This window comes from the organism of the source record quoted next, unplaced genomic scaffold (assembly GCF_019419815.1).
Source record: "Pyrus x bretschneideri cultivar Hongxiangsu unplaced genomic scaffold, Pyrus_bretschneideri_v1 Contig33, whole genome shotgun sequence".
Classification (NCBI taxonomy): Eukaryota; Viridiplantae; Streptophyta; class Magnoliopsida; order Rosales; family Rosaceae; genus Pyrus; species Pyrus x bretschneideri.
Genome location: NW_025999646.1, coordinates 2,841,487 through 2,861,753, shown reverse-complemented (window position 1 = coordinate 2,861,753; position 20,267 = coordinate 2,841,487). Strand labels below are relative to the sequence as shown.

General features: G+C 39.9%; 4 protein-coding genes across 8 annotated transcripts; 3 read left to right on the top strand and 1 right to left on the bottom strand.

Annotated features, from left to right (window-relative positions):
- The first annotated feature begins 2,200 nt into the window (after positions 1 to 2,200).
- LOC103965096 (B3 domain-containing protein Os07g0563300) lies at positions 2,201 to 9,290 on the top strand. 3 transcript variants are annotated; one of them, XR_007260817.1, is made up of 15 exons: positions 2,201 to 2,446; positions 3,564 to 3,645; positions 3,779 to 3,877; positions 4,006 to 4,351; positions 4,482 to 4,809; positions 4,972 to 5,068; positions 5,211 to 5,385; positions 5,697 to 5,776; positions 6,100 to 6,147; positions 6,238 to 6,501; positions 7,283 to 7,332; positions 7,565 to 7,678; positions 7,783 to 7,853; positions 8,078 to 9,007; positions 9,093 to 9,290. XR_007260817.1 is itself a non-coding variant. In XM_048591241.1 (14 exons), the coding sequence occupies exons 1-14, from the start codon at positions 2,322 to 2,324 to the stop codon at positions 8,863 to 8,865; spliced, it is 2,643 nt and encodes an 880-aa protein (XP_048447198.1). In that variant the 5' UTR covers positions 2,201 to 2,321; the 3' UTR covers positions 8,866 to 9,290. The 3 variants fall into 3 exon arrangements, 2 of the variants coding, with proteins under 2 accessions (XP_048447198.1, XP_048447197.1); XM_048591241.1 differs by having other exon boundaries at positions 5,235 to 5,385; positions 8,078 to 9,290; XM_048591240.1 differs by having other exon boundaries at positions 8,078 to 9,290.
- A 150-nt stretch (positions 9,291 to 9,440) lies between these two features.
- On the top strand, positions 9,441 to 11,551 carry LOC125480405 (syntaxin-124-like). The gene has a single exon (XM_048591245.1). The coding sequence runs from the start codon at positions 10,226 to 10,228 to the stop codon at positions 11,135 to 11,137; it is 912 nt and encodes a 303-aa protein (XP_048447202.1). The 5' UTR covers positions 9,441 to 10,225; the 3' UTR covers positions 11,138 to 11,551.
- A 618-nt stretch (positions 11,552 to 12,169) lies between these two features.
- LOC125480407 (vacuolar protein sorting-associated protein 28 homolog 2-like) lies at positions 12,170 to 14,000 on the bottom strand. 3 transcript variants are annotated; one of them, XM_048591247.1, is made up of 2 exons: positions 13,840 to 14,000; positions 12,170 to 13,101 (listed from the first exon to the last, which is right to left on the bottom strand). In XM_048591247.1, exon 2 carries the CDS (start codon positions 12,997 to 12,999, stop codon positions 12,370 to 12,372), a length of 630 nt encoding a protein of 209 aa, XP_048447204.1. In that variant the 5' UTR covers positions 13,000 to 13,101; positions 13,840 to 14,000; the 3' UTR covers positions 12,170 to 12,369. The 3 variants fall into 3 exon arrangements, with proteins under 3 accessions (XP_048447204.1, XP_048447205.1, XP_048447206.1); XM_048591248.1 differs by lacking the exon at positions 13,840 to 14,000 and adding an exon at positions 13,631 to 13,833; XM_048591249.1 differs by lacking the exon at positions 13,840 to 14,000 and adding an exon at positions 13,654 to 13,833.
- A 509-nt stretch (positions 14,001 to 14,509) lies between these two features.
- On the top strand, positions 14,510 to 19,480 carry LOC125480402 (pre-mRNA-splicing factor SYF1-like). The gene is given in 6 exon segments (XM_048591239.1): positions 14,510 to 16,412; positions 17,049 to 17,233; positions 17,311 to 17,481; positions 18,176 to 18,424; positions 18,426 to 18,629; positions 18,782 to 19,480. Coding segments are annotated over 6 exon segments (2,862 nt in total). The 5' UTR covers positions 14,510 to 14,908; the 3' UTR covers positions 19,331 to 19,480.
- The last annotated feature ends 787 nt before the right edge of the window (positions 19,481 to 20,267 follow it).

Here is a 20,267-nt window from a genome sequence, read left to right as displayed (position 1 = left end):
ATGTCACTATCACTTTTGAAAGTTGGGGTCGTGTTCTTGCCATGTTAATCAGAGACTTTACATATAACAATAAAGTGAAGAATCAATGACTTTGAGGCATTAATCACTTTTACACTTTTTCCCTTAATTAGGATTTAGGAGTGACGACCGACCAGACGAAACAGTTATTCATGCAATCACCAATGACACCTCAACCATAATAATTCTTTCCTGAACACTGTTTGACTCATTACGCGTAGATGCAACTCGACATAAATAATTTAGCTTGTTAAGATTTTATTATTATTATTATAAAAAAGATAGATTTTATTAGATTCTAATTCAGACGTTTACATTTTCAATTAAGGTAAAAAGAAATTCCGAACCGATACAATTCTAGCTAAAAGAGCGCCTACTTTTTGAACATATGCTATCACAAAATGTGTCGCCCAGATTCCCTCCCGAAGTGTAAATTTGAACTCCTTAGACCTAACACAACGAGCAAGGGACCGGATGTCATGAAAATCTAAAGAAGCCTCAACGTCAATTTCTTTTTTAACGATTCATGTCACTGCTTTGGCATCAAACTCAATGATTAGATGCATTCTAAAGTAGCTCGTTAAGATCATGTAAACAAAAGTTTATGTACATGTGTCAAGCATTGTATTGAAAATACACCCCTTTCATATATTGATTCTTTCATGAACATGCTCAACTTATTACGTGTAATTCACAATACGTTACAAAGTAGCTCGTTAAGATCAAACAAAAAAAAAAGTTTACACTCACAAGTAAAAATTTAAAAGGAACAACATTGGCTCCTTACGTATAATAATTAATTCGAGAACACTTTTGGTTCGTTGTGTGTAAATTACAAACTTGCACGTTCGCATAGTATAATAAAAAAAACTAACAATAATCTTCCATTTGTACGTGTATTTAATTATGCAAGAAAAAATAACTTCTTACATATATTTCAAAAGTGAGAGTACTGGCCAATAACACCCCCCCCAAAACCAAAAAAAAAAAAAAAAGGGAAGGAAAAAAGCTGCTGTGAAAGTGGGAAATAGAAGACGATGTCCAACCAATAAGCCCACATAATCTCTTTTCACCTAATTCATTTAGTTCGGAATTTATGCTGTTAAAATTTAATCCAACGGTTATAATTATTATCAATGTTAAAGGGTCCCTATGTTTATAGTAATTGAATCAAATTTTAACCATCCAAATTCCAAATTAGATGAATTGAGTAGAAAGAGTTTTGGAGAGGATTCATTTTCCACAGAAGTAGGCGTTACGTGATTGCATGCCCCTTTGCGGGCCATGCACAAATTATTCCTTCTAAGCGATCAAACTTCTCTACACCCGCGAGTACATAAACCTCCCAACTCGCTCTTCACATTTTCCTCTCCCACTAGTCCAACAAAGTCAATATTGTATGAAATTACGGACTTGCCCCTGCCTCATTAGATCAGGTGGGCATACACGTCAATGGCTTTTCAGATAAAATGGAAATTTTGACCCGATGCCGCGACGAAAATGACATCCGAGAAACGACGATGCCAGACCGAAGGCTAACATGACCGGACATGATTTTAAATCCGCTCTTAATCTTAAGTGTTTATTACAAGAACGAGTTAGGTCAGTCGATCAGGATAATACAGATGTAGATTCATTTACACTTGAATTTAATCTCTGTTTTTTAGAAGTTTTCCGTAATTTATGGATAATGTCTCCTTCTTTGCATTTGACTTCGATATCGTCTTTTGTCAGATAGCTTGAATTATGTATACATTCTTTTGCACGCGGATTGAATTTCATACGAAAATGATTTTCGTTGCAAATATGAATTAGATAGTTGAATATATCAATATCTCCATCGCATTTGTACTTCTCTCAGAGTTATTTATTTCATGCTCAAGATACTATGTTTGTTCTCTTAAATGTGAATTCAATATATACTGAGCTTGTTGACTAAAACAAATGTGTAATTATCATCGTAATTTACTTGAGTAATTTAGAATATCGAGGTATTTAAAAAAGAGTTATTTTCAACGGAAGAGAAAATCTTAACCCTTAAATGTAGATTTTCACGCATTTATTTACTTTCTCTCGCTTCCAAGAATAAAAGATTTATACTTTCTTTTTCTCCTCTCTCTCTAAAACCCTCTCCAACTCGTTCTGTCTCTGTCCCTGTTTCTCGCTCTATATGATTACGTACAGATCAAAGCGGAAACCACTGTATTTTCATTTCTTTGCAGCCTCCTCCTCCTCCTCTCTCTCTACAGCTGCTCCGCTCTTTAATTTCTAGGTTTTAGCTTCTTATATGCGGCGCTTCTCCGATGTCGTCGTCGTCGGCTTCGAAGGTGTGCTACAATCCTGAGTGCAAGGAGGTGAAATCGGAGTTTCCGAGAAAGGGCTGGCGGCTCCGGACTGGCGAGTACTCCGAGCTGTGCGATCGGTGCTAGTAAGTCAAGCATTTTCCATTCCATTTTATGTCTTGATTTTTGAATTTCCATTTTTGAACTGGTTCAGTGGCCTTTCTTTGTTTCAACTTACTGCTTCGTGCGACGTAGTTTGGGGTTCCGTTGATTGGTTTGAAATCGAGGGTTTTAAGACCGGGTTTTTGGGGGGAATTTGCTAAATTTGGAGCATGTCGTGGCGTTATGCACAGCAAGATTGGGTTTTTTTTTTTGGAGGGTAGTTTGGGAACACCAGCATCTGCTCCGTTTTCTTCCGTTAGTCTTTCGAATTCGATTGAGGGGAATGAATAGCTTGGTTTCTATTTAGTAAACTGCGTCGGAGCTCTCGTTTGTACCAGTGCCGAGCTACTTTGTGGAGTACGAGTGAAGAGCAACACTGTATTTAATTTAATTTAGGGAAAAAAAATGAAATGACGTTTGAATTAACTGTGCGGATGATTTAATGTGGTGTTCAAGAAACTACAAGTCTGTGGCCTCAGTTGGTTTCGGGATTTTGTTTGTCTGTATTGTTATGTTCAAATATAACTTTGCTAAGCCTTAACCCCCTGGTAATTATTTTCGGTGAAAGCAAACCCGCAATGAAAACCATAAAGGAGTGAAACTACAAGATGGTTTGTAATTCTTTCAGGTTTTGGTTAATTGGACAAATATGGAAGATTCATGTGAGAGTTTGACCATTTGAGGCACGCAAATTTATCAAACTTCCGCAACATCTGTGGTAATGGGAAGCTTTTGTTTTTGAAGATTCATGCGGAAAAGGAATTTATAATTGACCGAAAATTATGAAGAAAAACTAAAGTTTAAACTACTTGTTCCAATACTAGGCATATGGAAGGTCTTCCCGTTGTGTAAATTTGCAGTCTTACTCAGGCGATGAATTTGTGTTGCTAGGTTTGCCCAAATTTTCAAGCTTCATTGCCAGTTACTGAGATAGTTCGATACAACTTTAATTAGGGAAGCAGGGATGCATGGCTGTTGATTAACTTTAGAACACCTTAGAATTTCAACAGGCTATGTCAAGGATCAAAATTAGACTACTAAGTGATTCATCACTGTACTGAAAGATATCTCCTTTTTTTTTTTTTCCTTCTGTGATCCAAGTGTTGCTTATGAGGAAGGAAGATTCTGTGAGACCTTTCATACGAATGCTGCTGGTTGGAGGTGCTGTGAGTCTTGTGGGAAGGTAAGTGGATAGTTTTTCCATATTAATTTATATCCTGTATAGTGTAAACATTTTAATGTTAAAACGAATGTCGTACTGACTTTAGCTTTGAATTTCTTGTATAAATGTTGATATCTTTAGTCTTCCTTTGCAGCGGGTTCATTGTGGATGCATCGTTTCAAGTCATGCATTTACATTGTTGGATCCCGGAGGAATTGAGTGCATGACATGTGCAAGGAAAAATTATGTTATGGTAAGGAGGTTTTCATCAAATAACTAAAATCATATGTTTCAATCGTCAATTTCTGCTACATCAACCTTTGTTTATTTTAGTATTTTCTTGAATGTACCAAAAACCATGCTATTCTGTTGTTAATCCAGACATCAAACCCAGCATGGCCAACATCTATGTTCTTCCATTCTCCTTTATCTGAGAGACTTAAGGACCTGTCTACCAAAAATTGGACTCAGTTGGCTGGATCTGGTCCTGTACCATGGAGGCAAGCGCCCAGTTTATTCAATTCTTCTATTCCTTCATCTGAGTTGCATACAAGGGTGCCACTTGAAGTTGATGGTTCAACTGGAATTAACAAACTTAATGCCAGTGAGAGAATATTTGTCTCCACCTTGGAAAAGAAGAAAGTTGAGGAATTTTCTGAAAGACTAATGAAAGTAAACCTCAGTATTGGCACACAACAAAGTCTTGAAAATGGGATTGGGAACCCAGGTAACGATTTTTCATGACATTTAGCATAGTGAGGAATATAATAGATATGCCAACTTTCCTTGCTTATGCTCCATGCTGTAGAATGAAATGGGTAGTTGGTTGTTAAATTGTTGTGAACATTTTTCTGTAGGAAATAACATGGAGGAGAAAAGTGGTTCTTGTTTAAATATATCCCAGCAGTCTGCCTCTTTGAAGGAAGAACCGTCTACTCCACAGTTTGTACCTTATGGATCTGCAAGTGAAACAAACCCACAACTGGGGGTTACTGGAACTAATTTGCGGCCAATCGCTCCTTTGGCAAAGAATTATAATGGTAATTCACATAATGTAGTTGAATCATCTGGTGATACTCAGATTCGCAATGCAAGGCCTCGAGCAGATGCCCGGGGAAGAAATCAGTTACTTCCTCGGTACTGGCCTAGATTCACTGATCAAGAGCTGCAGCATATATCTGGAGAGTATCCTTCAAGTCAATATAGTTTTTCCCTTTTCTCTAACATTACAGTGTTGTATATGCTTTATATTATATTTCTTAAGGCTGTTTGTATAACGGTACTGCCTCTTCTTAAAATTTGTTGAGTCTTTATTCTTTTATACTGTACACCTTAACCATATCCAAGTAAAAATACTGTAATCACTCCACTATTCGAGAAAATGTTGAGTGCTAGTGATGCTGGACGGATCGGGCGTTTGGTGTTGCCAAAAAAATGTGCAGAGGTGCGTCTTGATGCTTTCTAAGCCTAATCTGGTATTTTGAGGCATAATGGAAAGAATCTTCTTTTCAAATTTGCCACAAAAGTTATAGGTTGACATAGTTTTTTATTTCAAATCCAATTAACATTCTGCCCCTATGTGACAGGCCTACTTTCCTCCAATTTCTCAGCCCGAAGGGTTACCTCTTAAAGTTCAGGATTCAAAAGGCAAGGAATGGATTTTTCAGTTTCGCTTCTGGCCCAACAATAATAGCAGAATGTATGTTTTGGAGGGGGTTACCCCTTGCATACAATCCATGCAATTGCTGGCCGGTGACATAGGTAATGATATTACATCACTGGAGAAATTTCTGATGAATGTTCTGGTTCTTGCTTAAACTCGGCAAGGACTCTAACAATACTCTCATAAGAAGATTTTTTTTATTATATAGGTATATATTTTTTAATTTGGTTCAGTGTTGCTAGTTTTTTGGATTCTTGCATTATAAAGTTATTTTGGCTTTTGGATTTGATGCTCTCAATGTAATTCTTGTTTTCATGCATCTTTCTCTTTCTCTCACTACGTACTACAATTAATTCATTCTGACTTTGTTCCCTCACTTTGGCACTGAAGAGTTTATCTGTTTTCTCAGTGACATTTAGTCGATTGGAACCAGAAGGGAAATTGGTTATGGGGTTCAGAAAGGCTTCAACTTCCCTACAATCTGATCAGGTTTTGCCCTGCTCAACGTTCAGTTCCTGGTGAATTTAATTTGTTTTATTGGCAATATACAGGTGATTTAAGCGGCATGTATCCAGGATGCCGTTTTTGTTTTTGGGTTGTAAATATCAGATAAATAGACACTGATATCAGACTATTTATGCACTTCAATTAAGTTGCATGATCGGCTAATGGCATTTTTTTCTCTGAGTCTGCACTTGATTCACCCGACAAACTCTGTTGCATGCATTTATCTTATTTATATAGATCTTTGTATTTGGTTTTCTGTAAGGTTCATTACTTAGGTTTCATTTTCTTTTACACTACAATGGTAGGAAAATGAGGCAAACAAGACAACCAACGGAGTTTCAGCCCATGCAGAAGTTAGTACAACAGAAACTTTATCTGGTGAAGTTTTTTCAAATTTTTGTGTAACGAGTTCAGAATCACCTAGCTTTTTATCAATGAACCAGGTTGAAGTGGCAGATCCTAGCTCATGGTCTAATGTTGATAAGTCAGGTTACATAGCAAAAGAAGCACTGGCAGATAAATATTATCTGCCTAAAAAAAGAAAGAACAGTAACTTGGGTTCTAAGAGTAAGCGTCTGAGAATTGAAAATGAAGACCTGATAGAACTGAAGGTTACATGGGAAGAAGCTCAAGGCCTGCTTCGCCCTCCTGCTAACCATGTTCCCACTGTTGTGGTGATTGAAGGCTTTGAGTTTGAGGAATATGAGGTACACGGTTCACTACTGTTCCTTTTTCAAAAGGGTTCACGTTGCCCTTTGTTGCTCATGTTTTTTGCTTGTTCCTTTGCTCTGATGTGTCTGTTCATTCCCTTTCACCACAACTATAGCATAAATTTGTTTTCTAACAGATTGCAACTACTATTGTGCCCCAAAAAAATAATGTGAGGTACAATAACATTTATATCTTGTCATGATGGAACTACACAGATAATACTTTATTTGGATGTCATTCTTTTGTATTGAGTTCCAAAACTCAGAAGGAAAATGATATTGAGTTATGGATTAACAAAACTCAAAAAGAAAACAAATGCTAGATGAATCTCCGCAAGCTTCTTTTATGTGATCAATTCCAGAGTGACGCGTGGCAATGTTACACGATATAATAATTTGATCTTGAACTTGTAGGGATTTCTAGTCTGCCATTGATTCCTCTCTCTTCCTTCTGGATGGTTGGGTCTTTACCAAACTTATTTCACGTTGTGATTACTTATATTCATTTTTGAGCTGAACGTCAGGAGTGGGCTATTTAATGGGGGCTGCCCTCACCCATTTCCCAACTGTCCCCAGCCCCAAACCCCATGTCAACTGTTGAATCAAAACTTCCTCTCTTAGCGGGAGTATAGCTTTGGCACTTAATAGGGAGTGTTACATCTTTCATTGCATCTTTGTAGTCTTTGATGTGTTACGTTCTCTAACTATGGTATCTTGTTCAATATTGGGTGAGGACCCCTCCATTATCTATACTGACATCTACTATTTCAAATTACAGGATGCTCCACTTCTTGGGAAGCCAACAATTTATGCGACTGGTAGAGCAGGGTAAGGCAATTTAGTGCTAAGATCTGTTTGTGAAGACTTCTATTTAGTTACCTAAGTGGGCTCGTTGATAAGTTTGTTGGTTAACATTTATTGGCTAACAAAATTGTGCCTCAGTGTGCTGCTGGGTGAAAATTTTCTGTTTTCTTTCCCATTTCTGGAATATTTTGAAGAGACTGAAAGGCACGTAATAAAATATCTACCAGCTTCAAATGTTTTGTTCCGTTCTTGCCAGTGAAAGGATTCAGTGGGTTCAATGCGAAGATTGTTTCAAATTTCGCAAACTGCCTATCAATGCTCTTCTACCATCAAAGTGGACTTGTTCTGAGAATTCATGGGACCCTGAAAGGTAAATGAACAGTTTCCCTAATGTGTCACCTGAGATTGATATCAGCTCCAAGGCTGTGCACGTTGATAAACTGAATTTTTAATGTTTTGAAAAATATTCGCCAGATCTTTGTGTTCAGCAGCTCAAGAATTGACAACGGAACAGATTCAAGATTTGCTACCCCGCTGTAATACAGGTATAAATTACTGGAAACAATTATCATAATCCAGAGCTCATTGAGTCACGTGTCTTAAAGAGAACAACTTGGTTGTGGGCACTACATTTCTTCTTTTTGGCCTACCCATTTCTAAATGGTTATTTTTCTTTTCCTACATGCAAGTTTTTCTCTAACATTTACACGCGCACATCCTTCCAATTTATCAAATTTGCAACTGTTTGTTTTTTATTCTGATTGAGCAGTTGCTTCTAAGAAAATGAAGGCTGCTAAACAGGACCCCGATAACATTGAAGTACTGGAGGGGCTTGACACACTTGCGAACCTAGCCATCTTGGGAGAGGGTGAGTCACTACCATCATCAGGTCAGGCCACCACAAAGCACCCCCGACATAGGCCCGGATGTTCATGTATTGTCTGCATCCAGCCTCCTAGTGGGAAGGGTCCTAAACACAAGCAAACATGCACCTGCAATGTGTGCTCAACAGTGAAGCGTCGCTTCCGTACATTAATGCTACGGCGTGAGAAGAAACAGTCAGATAAAGAAGCAGAAACTACACGCAAAAAGCAGCACAAGGGGCCATTACTGGTGGTTGATAAACCGGAGGATGACACCCTTCTATATTGTAACGCAGGAAGCACTAGTCCAAACCAGAAAATAGAGATCCTTGAACTTTCCGATGATGACCTTAACCTGACGAAATCCTCAACTTCACCTTTTAAAGGCCAAATTGACCTGAATATCCAGCCGGAGCGGGAGGATGAGCTGTCGCCTGGATCCGATTCGGGCGGCATGATGAAGTTGCTTCACGATGCCACAGCAAGGTATCTCAGGCAGCAGAGATTGTCAAGCTCTGGTGGTGGTGAAAAGTCATCAGGCAACGGGTCACCACCACGAGCTGCAAGTGAAGCAGGAGGGGGAGAACCCCTCAGCAACGGTGTAAACCTCGAAAGTAGCAATCATGATAGTGGCAACGACTGTCCTGCAACTTTATCCATCACAGCATCAGCATCAATGACTGCTACGGGATAACATTAATACATCATTCCGTGCAACGATATGTAGGTCATCAGCAATGCGGGGCTGCTGTTCTGAACCGGAGATAGTTTTGTTGTACATTCATCAACACGGGCATCGGCATCTCCACGTTTGTACATAAAGAGGTGGAAAGAAGGTAACTTCGTTGCGAAACTATAATTTGGTATGATGTTGTCCTCTCTAAATCATATAAACGGACACGAGAGCCGGTTTTTTAATAGGGAAAGCGATGAATGCAACTGAATCGTGTGGCAGGTCGAGGCAACGCAGTTTCGTTTTAGAAGCTCACCTCAATACCTTGCAGTGAGACTTTGAGGGATGTAATGTAAATGAACTCTCTTTTCCCGGCACCTATTGTTTATTTTGCGTTTATTGCTAGTAATTTTGTGCGATATCTTAATAATATGTATTTTTTGCTAGCCGCAGCTAATTAGATACCTCGTCTCCGATCTCCCGTACCTTTGTTTGACTCTCCTTCCCCTAGATTATAGATTATAGTAGTGTAAAATATCGCTTTGTCAGTCCGTTTTTTGGACGTTACAACTGAGAGGGGTAACTTTAGCCCTTTTTTTTTTTTATTTTATCCGATTCCTAGTTTGGATCTCCTTTTTGTAGATTATAGATTGTACTAGTTTAAAATATCGCTTTGTGAGTTTGTTTTTGTACGTTACAACTGATGGGGGTAACTTTAGTCTTTTTTTATCGGATTAGATTTCCGTAATTAGGTTGTTATCTTTGTGAGCTTGTTAGGGTTTACTTGTATTAGATGTGTTCCGTTTGCAAATACAAATGGTTAATTACATCTACTTGTTGCTAATCCATTTATAATTAGGGCAGGTTAATTATCCACAATTGTCTTAAACCAAACTAGTGGTAGGGAGGAGAGAAACGTACGACCAAGTCAACCATCAGATTAAGAGAATAGGATAATGACACGTGTCAACTCAGGAGCTACTGTACGGCCATCGTTAAAACGGTATTATAGGTTAATTTGGCTGGTCCTAATTATGCAATTAATCCAAAACCTCTAATGCTAATCCCACACCCCTCCTCACCAAAAATAAGGAAACTTCTTCTTTCGTCCATATCTTGGTGACAGCTTCTGCTTTTGTCACCTCCTCCTCCTTACGCACAATGTGGATGCAGAGGAGGTTGCACAAGCCCGAAACCCCCATCCAAAAGCACTTTTAAGAAAAGCACACTTCGATTTAATTTAGCTTACCTGTTATACGCATTTGGTTTCAACTTTAAGTGCTTTTCTGTATTTTCACCAACATTAGAGAGAGAAAGAAATCCCCATAGAAAAGCAGTTTTTAAGAAAAGCACCTTTGATTATACATAAGATCGAGGCAAGATGAACGACTTATTTTCGAGCTCGTTTAAGAAGTACACGGACCTGAACCAGCAGGCCTACCTCGACGACATGGAGGCCGGCAAGGAAAGTGTTAACCTCGACAAGTTCTTCGAAGACGTGGAGAAAGTGAAGGAGGACATGAGGCAGGTCGAGAGGCTGTACAAGCAGCTGCAGGACGCCAATGAGGAGAGCAAGACCGTGCACAATGCGAAAACTATGAAGGAGCTCCGGACTCGAATGGACTTGGACGTCGAGCAGGTCCTCAAAAGGGTCAAAATCATCAAGGGAAAGCTCGAAGGTTTAGAGCGTTCGAACGCAGCGCACAGGAACCTTCCCGGGTGCGGCCCTGGATCCTCTGCTGATCGAACGAGGACCTCGGTGGTTAGTGGCTTGGGGAAGAAGTTAAAGGACATGATGGATGACTTTCAAGGGTTGAGAGCCAGGATGACAGCCGAGTACAAGGAAACAATAGAACGCAGGTATTTCACAATCACCGGAGAGAAAGCGAGCGAGGATACCATCGAAACTTTGATTTCAAGCGGAGAGAGTGAGAGTTTTCTGCAGAAGGCAATTCAGGAGCAGGGGAGAGGTCAGATTATGGACACCATATCCGAAATGCAAGAGAGACACGATGCTGTGAAGGAGATCGAGAAGAATTTGATCGAGCTGCATCAGGTATTCTTGGACATGGCGGCCCTGGTCGAAGCTCAGGGCCATCAGCTCAACGACATTGAGAGCCACGTCATGCACGCGAGTTCTTTTGTGAGACGCGGCACTGAAAACCTTCAGGTAGCCAAAGAACAGCAGAAGAAATCAAGGAAGTGGACATGCATTGCAATAATTCTTGGAATAGTCCTCATCATTCTCATCCTAATTCCAATTATATTACAAGTTTTGCCTCATATGAAATAGAAAGAGGGAGATGGGGGAGACTTTGTTCATAGTTAGATCTTACGGCGAGTTCAGAAGGAAAGAAAAAAGACTGGCGATTTTGGCGCTCCTCTTTTGGTCTTCTGCACATTCATTTTGCAGTGCATACGGCTAAAAGTAGAGCGCCACAATCCCTACGCAAGAAAATAGAACCGTTTGTTCTCGAGGGGTGCGGTTTCATGTCTCTCACGCACACAATTGTGACACAAAAGTAGCAAAACTTAGAAATGGAAGTTCAGGTTCATTCACATTTGGGCATCCTCTAAGCTTTTAAATCTCTCGGGGCAACGGGACCGAAATGGCAGATGGTAAATGCATGGAATTCTCATGAAGTAACGAATTAGACATTTATTTGTAACCAATTTTATTCTCATTTTATGAATGACATTGCATTTTTAACTACTTTTTCATTGCCCCATTCCCTGCATTCTTACAATTTCTCCATGACTTAGGGCTCGTTTGAAAGTGTTTTTAAAATGACTGAAAACGCTTTAGAGAAAATGTTTTTGGGTTCCAAAAGCACTTAAGTGCTTCCAGCAAGAAGCACCAGTTATGTGTTTCTCGTAGAAAGCACTTCAAGTGTTTTTTCATGATTCACTTGCATATTTACTAAGCATTGGTTCCAAAAACATTTTCACCAAAAATACTTTAATCATTTTAAAAACACTTCTAAACCAGCCCTCACATTTTAAAGTCAAACATTTTTCGAGTTTGATGAGCCATCGATTTCGATTTGGTAATGCTTTCTCCTAAGAGCTTTTATTAGAAGCATGTTAAAATCCAAGTGCCTTATGAAGGAAGCTCCCAAGTGCTTTATAAAAGAAGCACAAAGCGAAAGAGCTTTTCGTTATCTAATTCTAAAGACACTAATTTAATAGAATTAGGCCACGGTTGGTGCACCAAAACCAAAAGTAGTAGAGAAACTAATCATTTAAACATCAAACAATTTCCTTTCACAAAATGGCCATCAAACAATACACTACTCACAAAATAGCCCGAAGATTGAGCATTTCATTTCAATCAAGCCACCGAGATCATTTACCATTAAAAATCAAGAAACTGAATTCAAGTGTAATTCCTACAATACAGTTTGGAAATCATATCTGGAATGATTGACACAAAATATCGACACTAAGCACGAAGTTCGGAACAGGCATTCCCCAAAATATACACATACACGCTGCAGAAAAGTAGTAATCCGTTAAGTGGGGGTGTCAAGTACCATAATTCGGCAAAGCTGACATAAACGAGTTGTAAGATGACTCGAGATCAAAGTGAAGCTGCCTTGACTGCTGCTCCGTCAACTCATCGGCTGCTCCCATCTTTGACAGCCTTGCAATCCATTCCTTCAACTTCACCTTTCCCAAAAAGTCCGGTGGCAGAAAGGTTAACTTCCCGAGGGACGTTGAGAGGTCCGAGAGCAGCGGGTGCACCTGATCAACTGCCACCATGTTCAGCTTCAAGGAGTCCATTGCAGTAATGAAATTCTGTGTGCATTCTGCCACAGCAGCAGCTGAGGAAGTCATGGAGGAAGCTGCAGCAGCCCGGTGCTCCACTGTGGCAGGCACCCCTGAGGTCACAAGGCGGTTTATAGCTGCTGGGCAGTCCATCTTGTATGTATCTGCAAACCGCTCGATGCTTGGGATGGTGTCCTTTAGCGTGGATGCCAATGTCTTAAAGTGGGCAATAAGTTTTTGGCATTCAGCCTCGTACGCAGAAGAAGTGATCACATCCCGAACATACGCCTTTTCAAGCTTCTCAGTGGTCTTGATAATGGCATATAGTTCGGCAAAACTATCATACATTTCTCTTTCACGCTTGTCATTGGCCAGCTTGACCTCCATTTTACTGATGTATGTGAAAGAAGTGTATCAGGTGTGCGTGTGCAGGTGGAGGATTGGAGAAGAGAATGGGACACGCGCAAAGGAGAGAAAGAACCTTATGCACTGCAGAAAGAATTGCATACAGAGAAAACAGAAGTATGAGAACTTATCCCCTCAATTGACAACCAGCAAAAGAAACGAAAGATCTCAGCATCCACAAAAATCAACACACTTAAAGGCTTGGGAAGAAAAAAATTCAATCCCTCATATCAATGAAATCTGCTACAACATTCAGCTTTACTAAGAACAATGATAATTTCTTTTCGTATCTTTTCAGGCCCGGGAACAAAGATGATTCTCATAACCTAGCATTCTATAACTTTGATCCAGACTTTGGGAAAACAATATACAGGAAAATACATTATCTTCATAAGTAAGAAGCAGATTGGAACAAAGGAACTAGCAAAAAGCCAAAAAGCCCCAGCTCAAAATCCAAATTTTTTTCTAAATCTCAACCTAGATATGAACATTTCAGCTGAAACCTAAACCCTAGACAGGCACAAATGTTCAATTCTTAATAGATAATTTACAGAAATTTAAAGAACGACAAACCCAGCAAAACATATCCAAAATTAGCAAGAGAAACACAAACCCAAAAGCAAATCAGCCTCTCACACTAAGCAAACACGGCAACAGCCATGGATGCCCATGGCCCTTTCATCTCAGGAGGCCATGACCGACGACGGAATAACCAAAAATACCAAAGAAAGCGCAGATTCCAAGCAAACCCAAATCGAAATGAACCCCAGAAATTGAAATTCCGAATTGAAAATTCAAATTGGGGGAGCTCTGAGATTTTACCTAAATAGCAGCTCGGATGGGGAAAAGTTGAGAACTTTGTTCTGCTGCAGCTGGGTTCAAGTGGGTGAGATTTAGAAATAAAAAATTGAAAAAAATATCAAAGGAAAAATCGAGGGAGGGGCCGCGCCAGGGAGTATTTGTATATGTGTCTCTCCGAGAAGAAGAGGAGAGAGAAAGTCTGATGTTACGGCACACAGAGGGGAGAGAGAGAGAGAAGAGAAGACAAAAGGAGAGAGAGAGGGGTTGCGTGCGCGTAGCGTGTATGATTGCTGCTGCTTACGGTGTAGCAGTTGGAAAGCGACAAGGCCTTCCATCTTCTTTTTCTCCGTTCTCTCAGACCGCGTTATTTTACGTCACTCGCGCTAAAATATTATCATCATGGGCTTTTAAGGCCCACTTATAGATTTATGGGCCTGGGTTTCATGGCCCGCCAATACTTGTGCTCTTTATTATAGGCACAAGGGCTTCTTGGGGAAACTACTATGTCGGAAAAAAAAAGTGCTTTCTATTAACGAATAGCGTTTTCGACTCACATAAGCACTTTTTAAAAAAGCAATTGTCAGATACCCCTTCATAAAACACTTTCAGATTTTTTCATGAAAAACTTAAATTTTTAACAAATTCTTCGACAAAGTCTATTGATTATAAATACCGATAAATTTTGTATAAGAAAACTCGTTTGGATATGTTTTTGAAGAGTTAAAAGCATTTCCGAACTTTCATTTTGAAACCCTTACGCTTTTAATTTAGACCCGGTTGCAAGTTAAACCAAAGATTTTATCTCGTCCGTCCATTTTAAGCAAACTGTTCTTGTTAAAATGTGTATTTAGTGACGGGAATTAGATAAAAAATTTCCGATACCCGGTTACAAAAAGATTCCGATCTGTTCGCGGCTTTCAACCCTCACACAATTTGATACATTTAGGGTTTTATCCAACCCCAAAATCCCAGTCCATGCAACATTGAAACTTCAAAATCCCCAAAAATTCGAACTTCCCGGCATTGTTTCGGTAGGGTTTAGGGGTTTTCCAGGCATTACCAACTCCTACCTCTGCCAATTCACTCCCCCATGGCGATTTCTCAGGAGTTGTACCCATCGCAAGACGACCTCCTCTACGAAGAGGAGCTTCTCCGCAACCCCTTCAGCCTGAAGCTATGGTGGCGCTACCTGATTGCTCGAGCCGAATCTCCGTTCAAAAAGCGCTTCATAATCTACGAGCGAGCCCTCAAGGCTTTGCCCGGAAGCTACAAGCTCTGGTACGCTTACCTCCGCGAACGGCTCGAGCTCGTTCGGAACTTGCCCATCACTCACTCGCAGTACGAAACCCTAATTAACACGTTTGAACGAGCTCTGGTGACGATGCACAAGATGCCCAGGATTTGGATTATGTACTTGCAGACTCTGACGGAGCAGAAATTGGTCACCAAGACCCGCCGGACCTTCGACAGAGCGCTGTGTGCGCTTCCTGTGACGCAGCACGACCGCATTTGGGAGCCCTACCTGATGTTTGTGAGCCAAAAGGGCATCCCAATCGAGACCTCGCTTCGGGTTTATCGCAGGTATTTGAAATATGACCCTACCCATATTGAAGATTTCATCGAGTTCTTGATTAATTCTAGTCTTTGGCAAGAGGCTGCCGAGAGGCTTGCTTCGGTGTTGAATGATGATAAGTTTTACTCAATAAAGGGGAAAACGAAACATAGGCTGTGGTTGGAATTGTGTGATTTGCTTACTAAGCATGCCACTGAGGTTTCAGGCCTCAATGTAGACGCTATAATTAGAGGTGGGATTAGGAAGTTTACGGACGAGGTGGGGCGGTTGTGGACCTCTCTTGCGGACTATTACATTAGGAGGAATTTGCATGAGAAGGCGAGGGATATATTCGAGGAAGGTATGACTACTGTGGTAACGGTGAGAGATTTTAGTGTGATTTTTGATTCGTATGCTCATTTTGAAGAGATTGTGCTTGCTCATAAGATGGAAACTGCTGATTTGAGTGATGATGAGGAGGACGAAGAAAATGGGGTGGCAGAGGATAGAAATGAGGAGGAAGAAGATCTTCGAATGGACATTAACTTGTCTGTGGCTGAGCTTGAGAAGAAAATGCTTGATGGGTTTTGGCTACATGATGATAAGGATGTAGATTTGAGATTAGCTCGATTGGACCATCTCATGGATAGAAGACCTATACTGGCAAATAGTGTTCTTTTACGACAAAATCCTCATAATGTAGAGCAGTGGCACCGGAGAGTGAAGCTATACGAGGGCAATCCCACGAAGCAGATACTTACATACACTGAAGCTGTGAGGACAATTGATCCAATGAAAGCAGTTGGGAAGCCTCACACATTGTGGGTTGCTTTTGCTAAGTTGTACGAGAACCACAATGATATTGTCAATGCCAGAGTGATTTTTGATAAAGCAGTGCAGGTGAATTACAAGACCGTGGATAATTTGGCTAGTCTTTGGTGTGAGTGGGCAGAAATGGAACTGAGGCATAAGAATTTCAAGGGAGCACTGGAACTGATGAGGCGGGCTACTGCAGAGCCATCTGTTGAGGTGAAACGAAGAGGTAATGTTCATCCTTCTTTGGTTTGTTGGATAATTTTCTATGTGTTGGAAGTTCATAAAAAAACTTTAGAGAGCTTTTTATTCACTTATTATTCTGTTTCAATAAATCTCAAACATAGATACAATTCCTGAAATATCCTACACCTGGTATCTTGCCTGTACCTCTTATGCTGCTTAATTTTGTATCTATTTTGTAACCAGAATTTTGTTTCCAATTTGAAGATTACCTTGATTCGATTTGATTTGTTTGGCATTGTCTCTATTATTATTATTATTGTTATTCCAAATACCGTTTTCAAGACCTATAATTCTGCCAGACTTCCAAGCGCCTTCGCAAATGTAATTATATTAAAAGAAATATGCCTCTATGCCCTATTCAGTTTCCATGTTCTTGTCTTTTTTCTTTTCCATTCTTATTTTGCTTTTTTTTTTTTTTTTTTTGTGTGTTTGGTTTGATCCTGTGTGTGCACTAGTCTTTTGGTTTGTAACAGCCCCCATCCATCGAGTTGTGACCTTTCTATTATTATTTTTTTATTTTAATTGTTGAAAAGAAAAGGAAGTTAAATAGTTAGGTTAGTCATATGGGTTATGTGGGAGCCATAACTAGACTTTGGACTCTTGGCTTGTGCTCTTGCAGTGGCTGCTGATGGGAATGCGCCGGTTCAGATGAAGCTGCATAAGTGCTTGAGAATTTGGGCATTTTATGTAGACTTGGAGGAGAGCCTGGGTAAATTAGAGTCCACTCGAGCTGTTTACGAGAGGATATTGGATTTGAAAATAGCTACACCGCAGATCATAATCAATTATGCATCGCTTCTTGAGGTATGGCATTACACCTGTTGCTTTTTTCTTGGCAAATTCACTTTGAAGTATCTTATGTTTATAATTTGACTGCACAGGAGCATAAATACTTTGAAGATGCATTCAAGGTTTATCAAAAAGGTACTAAGATATTCAAGTATCCACATGTCAAAGACATATGGATTACATATCTTTCCAAATTTGTAAAGAGATATGGGAAGAAAGAACTGGAACGCGCAAGAGAGCTATTTGAGGAGGCTGTTCAAGCGGTACAGGCCTTCTATCCCTTTCGACTTTAGTCTGGAATACTCTGGATATATAAGTTACTGTGGTAATTTTAAAGCACTAAATTTTTTTATGTCGCATTCCTTTTCAACATTTTTTACTTTGGTAATGATTGTGTTCATATCTGATTAGCAATCATATGGTTCATTTTTATAGATTCTGTCTTATCATATCGTTCTTGTGTCATACTATCCATTTTTTAAAGTGAAACTCGACAAGCCATTGAGTAATAATTAAGGTTAATTTATTTTGATGTATTATATTCTATTTTTTTATTTTTTATGTCTGCATGTGGTTTACTTTTCATTGACTATCAATGGGGGCCTGCATCTTGGTGTCTTCTTACTTACTGTGATTATATATGTGCACTCTGTCATCTAGTGAATGGAATATAACATGAATATTATTACCCAAGTTGCTTTTGAAGTGCGTAAGGACCTCCTCTTGGTCCAGCTGTCAAAGTTTCTCACAATTGATTGCACAGAGCCTTTATGTTTTTCGTTTCAAGAGTTCTCCCTCTGGTTTACAGGTGGTCTGTATGTCACCACTCTGTTTGTGTGTATAAATTTGTGTGGGTTTCGTATTTTTTGAAATCATTTCAGGTTTGAGTTCAATATGCTAGAATTTTGCCATTTTGGTTGTTATTTATCTTATACTAACCTTAACATGGTCTATCAGGCTCCTGCCGATGCGAAGAAACCTTTGTATCTTCAATATGCAAAGCTGGAGGAGGATTATGGTCTATCAAAGCGGGCAATGAAGGTCTATGATGAAGCAACTAAGGCTGTTCCAAACCATGAGAAACTGGGCATGTATGAAATCTACATTGCTCGTGCTACAGAGATATTTGGCGTCCCGAAGACGAGGGAAATATACCAGCAGGCCATAGACTCTGGTCTTCCAGACAAAGATGTGAAGACAATGTGCTTTAAAGTTTGCTGAGCTTGAGAAGAGTTTGGGAGAAATCGATCGTGCTCGGGCAGTGTATACATATGCTTCACAGTTTTCCGATCCACGATCTGATGTGGACTTCTGGAACAAATGGCATGAGTTTGAGGTGCAACATGGAAATGAAGATACCTTTCGAGAGATGCTTCGAATTAAACGAAGTGTTTCTGCAAGCTATAGTCAGGTAAGCTCATTAGTTTTATATCTGTTTTTGTCTAAAACGTTTAGTACCTTCATTTTTTTTTCTCCAGCAAATTAGGTAGGTGTTTTATTAGGGTCTCAGTGAAATAGTTCCTGAATTGCTCATTTAAATTCCCATTTTTTTTCTTTCTTCAGACCCACTTTATTCTACCTGAGTATATGATGCAAAAGGATCAGAAGCTGTACATAGACGAGGCAAAAGACCAGCTGAAACAGGCTGGAGTCCCTGAAGATGAAATGGCTGCTCTAGAGAGGCAGTTGGCACCTGTGGCCAACGATACTACCACTAAAGATAGCAGTAGAATAGGCTTTGTGAGTGCAGGAGCAATTCAACAGACTGACGGAGGGATCAAAGTTGCTACAAATCCTGAAGACATTGAGCTACCAGAAGAAAACGATTCAGAAGATGATGAAAGGGTTGAAATTCAAATTGCACAGAAGGAGGTCCCGGATGCTGTTTTTGGAGAGTTGGCTAACAAGAGAAAGGAGGCCGAAAAAGATGAGGGCGGAGATGCTGATACCAAGGACAACGACAGCCGCCTTGGTGCCCTTGAGAGAATAAAAAGGCTAAAACGAGGTGCTGATTTACTAGCAGTTTTGACGCGTATGTTCACCAACACCGTATTCAGGTTTCTTTTTCTCCCCTTTGCCTTGCATCTGGACCTGTATATTTTAAGAAAATAGATGCTTCTCTCGGTTCGCTTGCTCAGTGTTCCTGAGTGACGAATCCGAAATAGACGACTTGAGAACCAAAAAAAAAAAAAAAGGAAAGAGACGACTTGTTTGCATCTCTGGAAAGAGGTTAGCTTGAAAGGAGTATTTAGCATAACCTTACACGCTCTTGATCTTTTGATGTCCCTGCGTACTAACTGAAAAGGCTGGCTGCTGTATCAATTTAGAAACTCTCCTGGTCGATTCTTTCTTGGGCCATCTCCAACCGAAATGGTTAAATATAGCCCCGTTCAAAATTATAGCCTGGTAAAAATTATTTTTAAATGAACAGTATCAGACTATAATCATATAAAATTTCCAATCAAAAAGGTTAAATATAGCCCTTCAATAATTTATGGGTGCGTTTGTTGCACCGGACTGTCTCGGACTGGATTAGCTGCAGGGACTAAGTTGGACTGGCTTAAACTAGATTAAGCTGGACTAACTTAGTGAAGCGTTTGGTGCAGTCGGACTAAGAAGCAGGATAATTAATAAATTCTAATATTATATTAATTTATCTATATCTCTTTTAATATTTTATTCTTACTTCTCTCATTTTTTTCCTTCTTTTTTCTGAAAGCTCTTCCTCTTCTTCGAAGCCCAGTTCCATACTCATTTTTTTCCTTCTTTTTTCTGAAAGCTCTTCCTTTTCTGAAAGCTCTTCCTCTTCTTCGAAACCCAGTTCCATACTTCGAAACCCAGTGCCGAGAATATTGTCGTAGTTCTCTCGGATTTGAGATGAGGGAATGGTCTCCCATAACCGTCGCCGTTACGATCTCAACACCAGATGCCAGTACTTCATCCAGGGCCTTCGCCTCGTCGACCTCGAGTAGCTCCGCCGCACCGACAACTTCCTCCCCCCACCCAACGCCTCCGAGTCCTGCTGGGTGCCTCCGCCTGCAACTAGTCT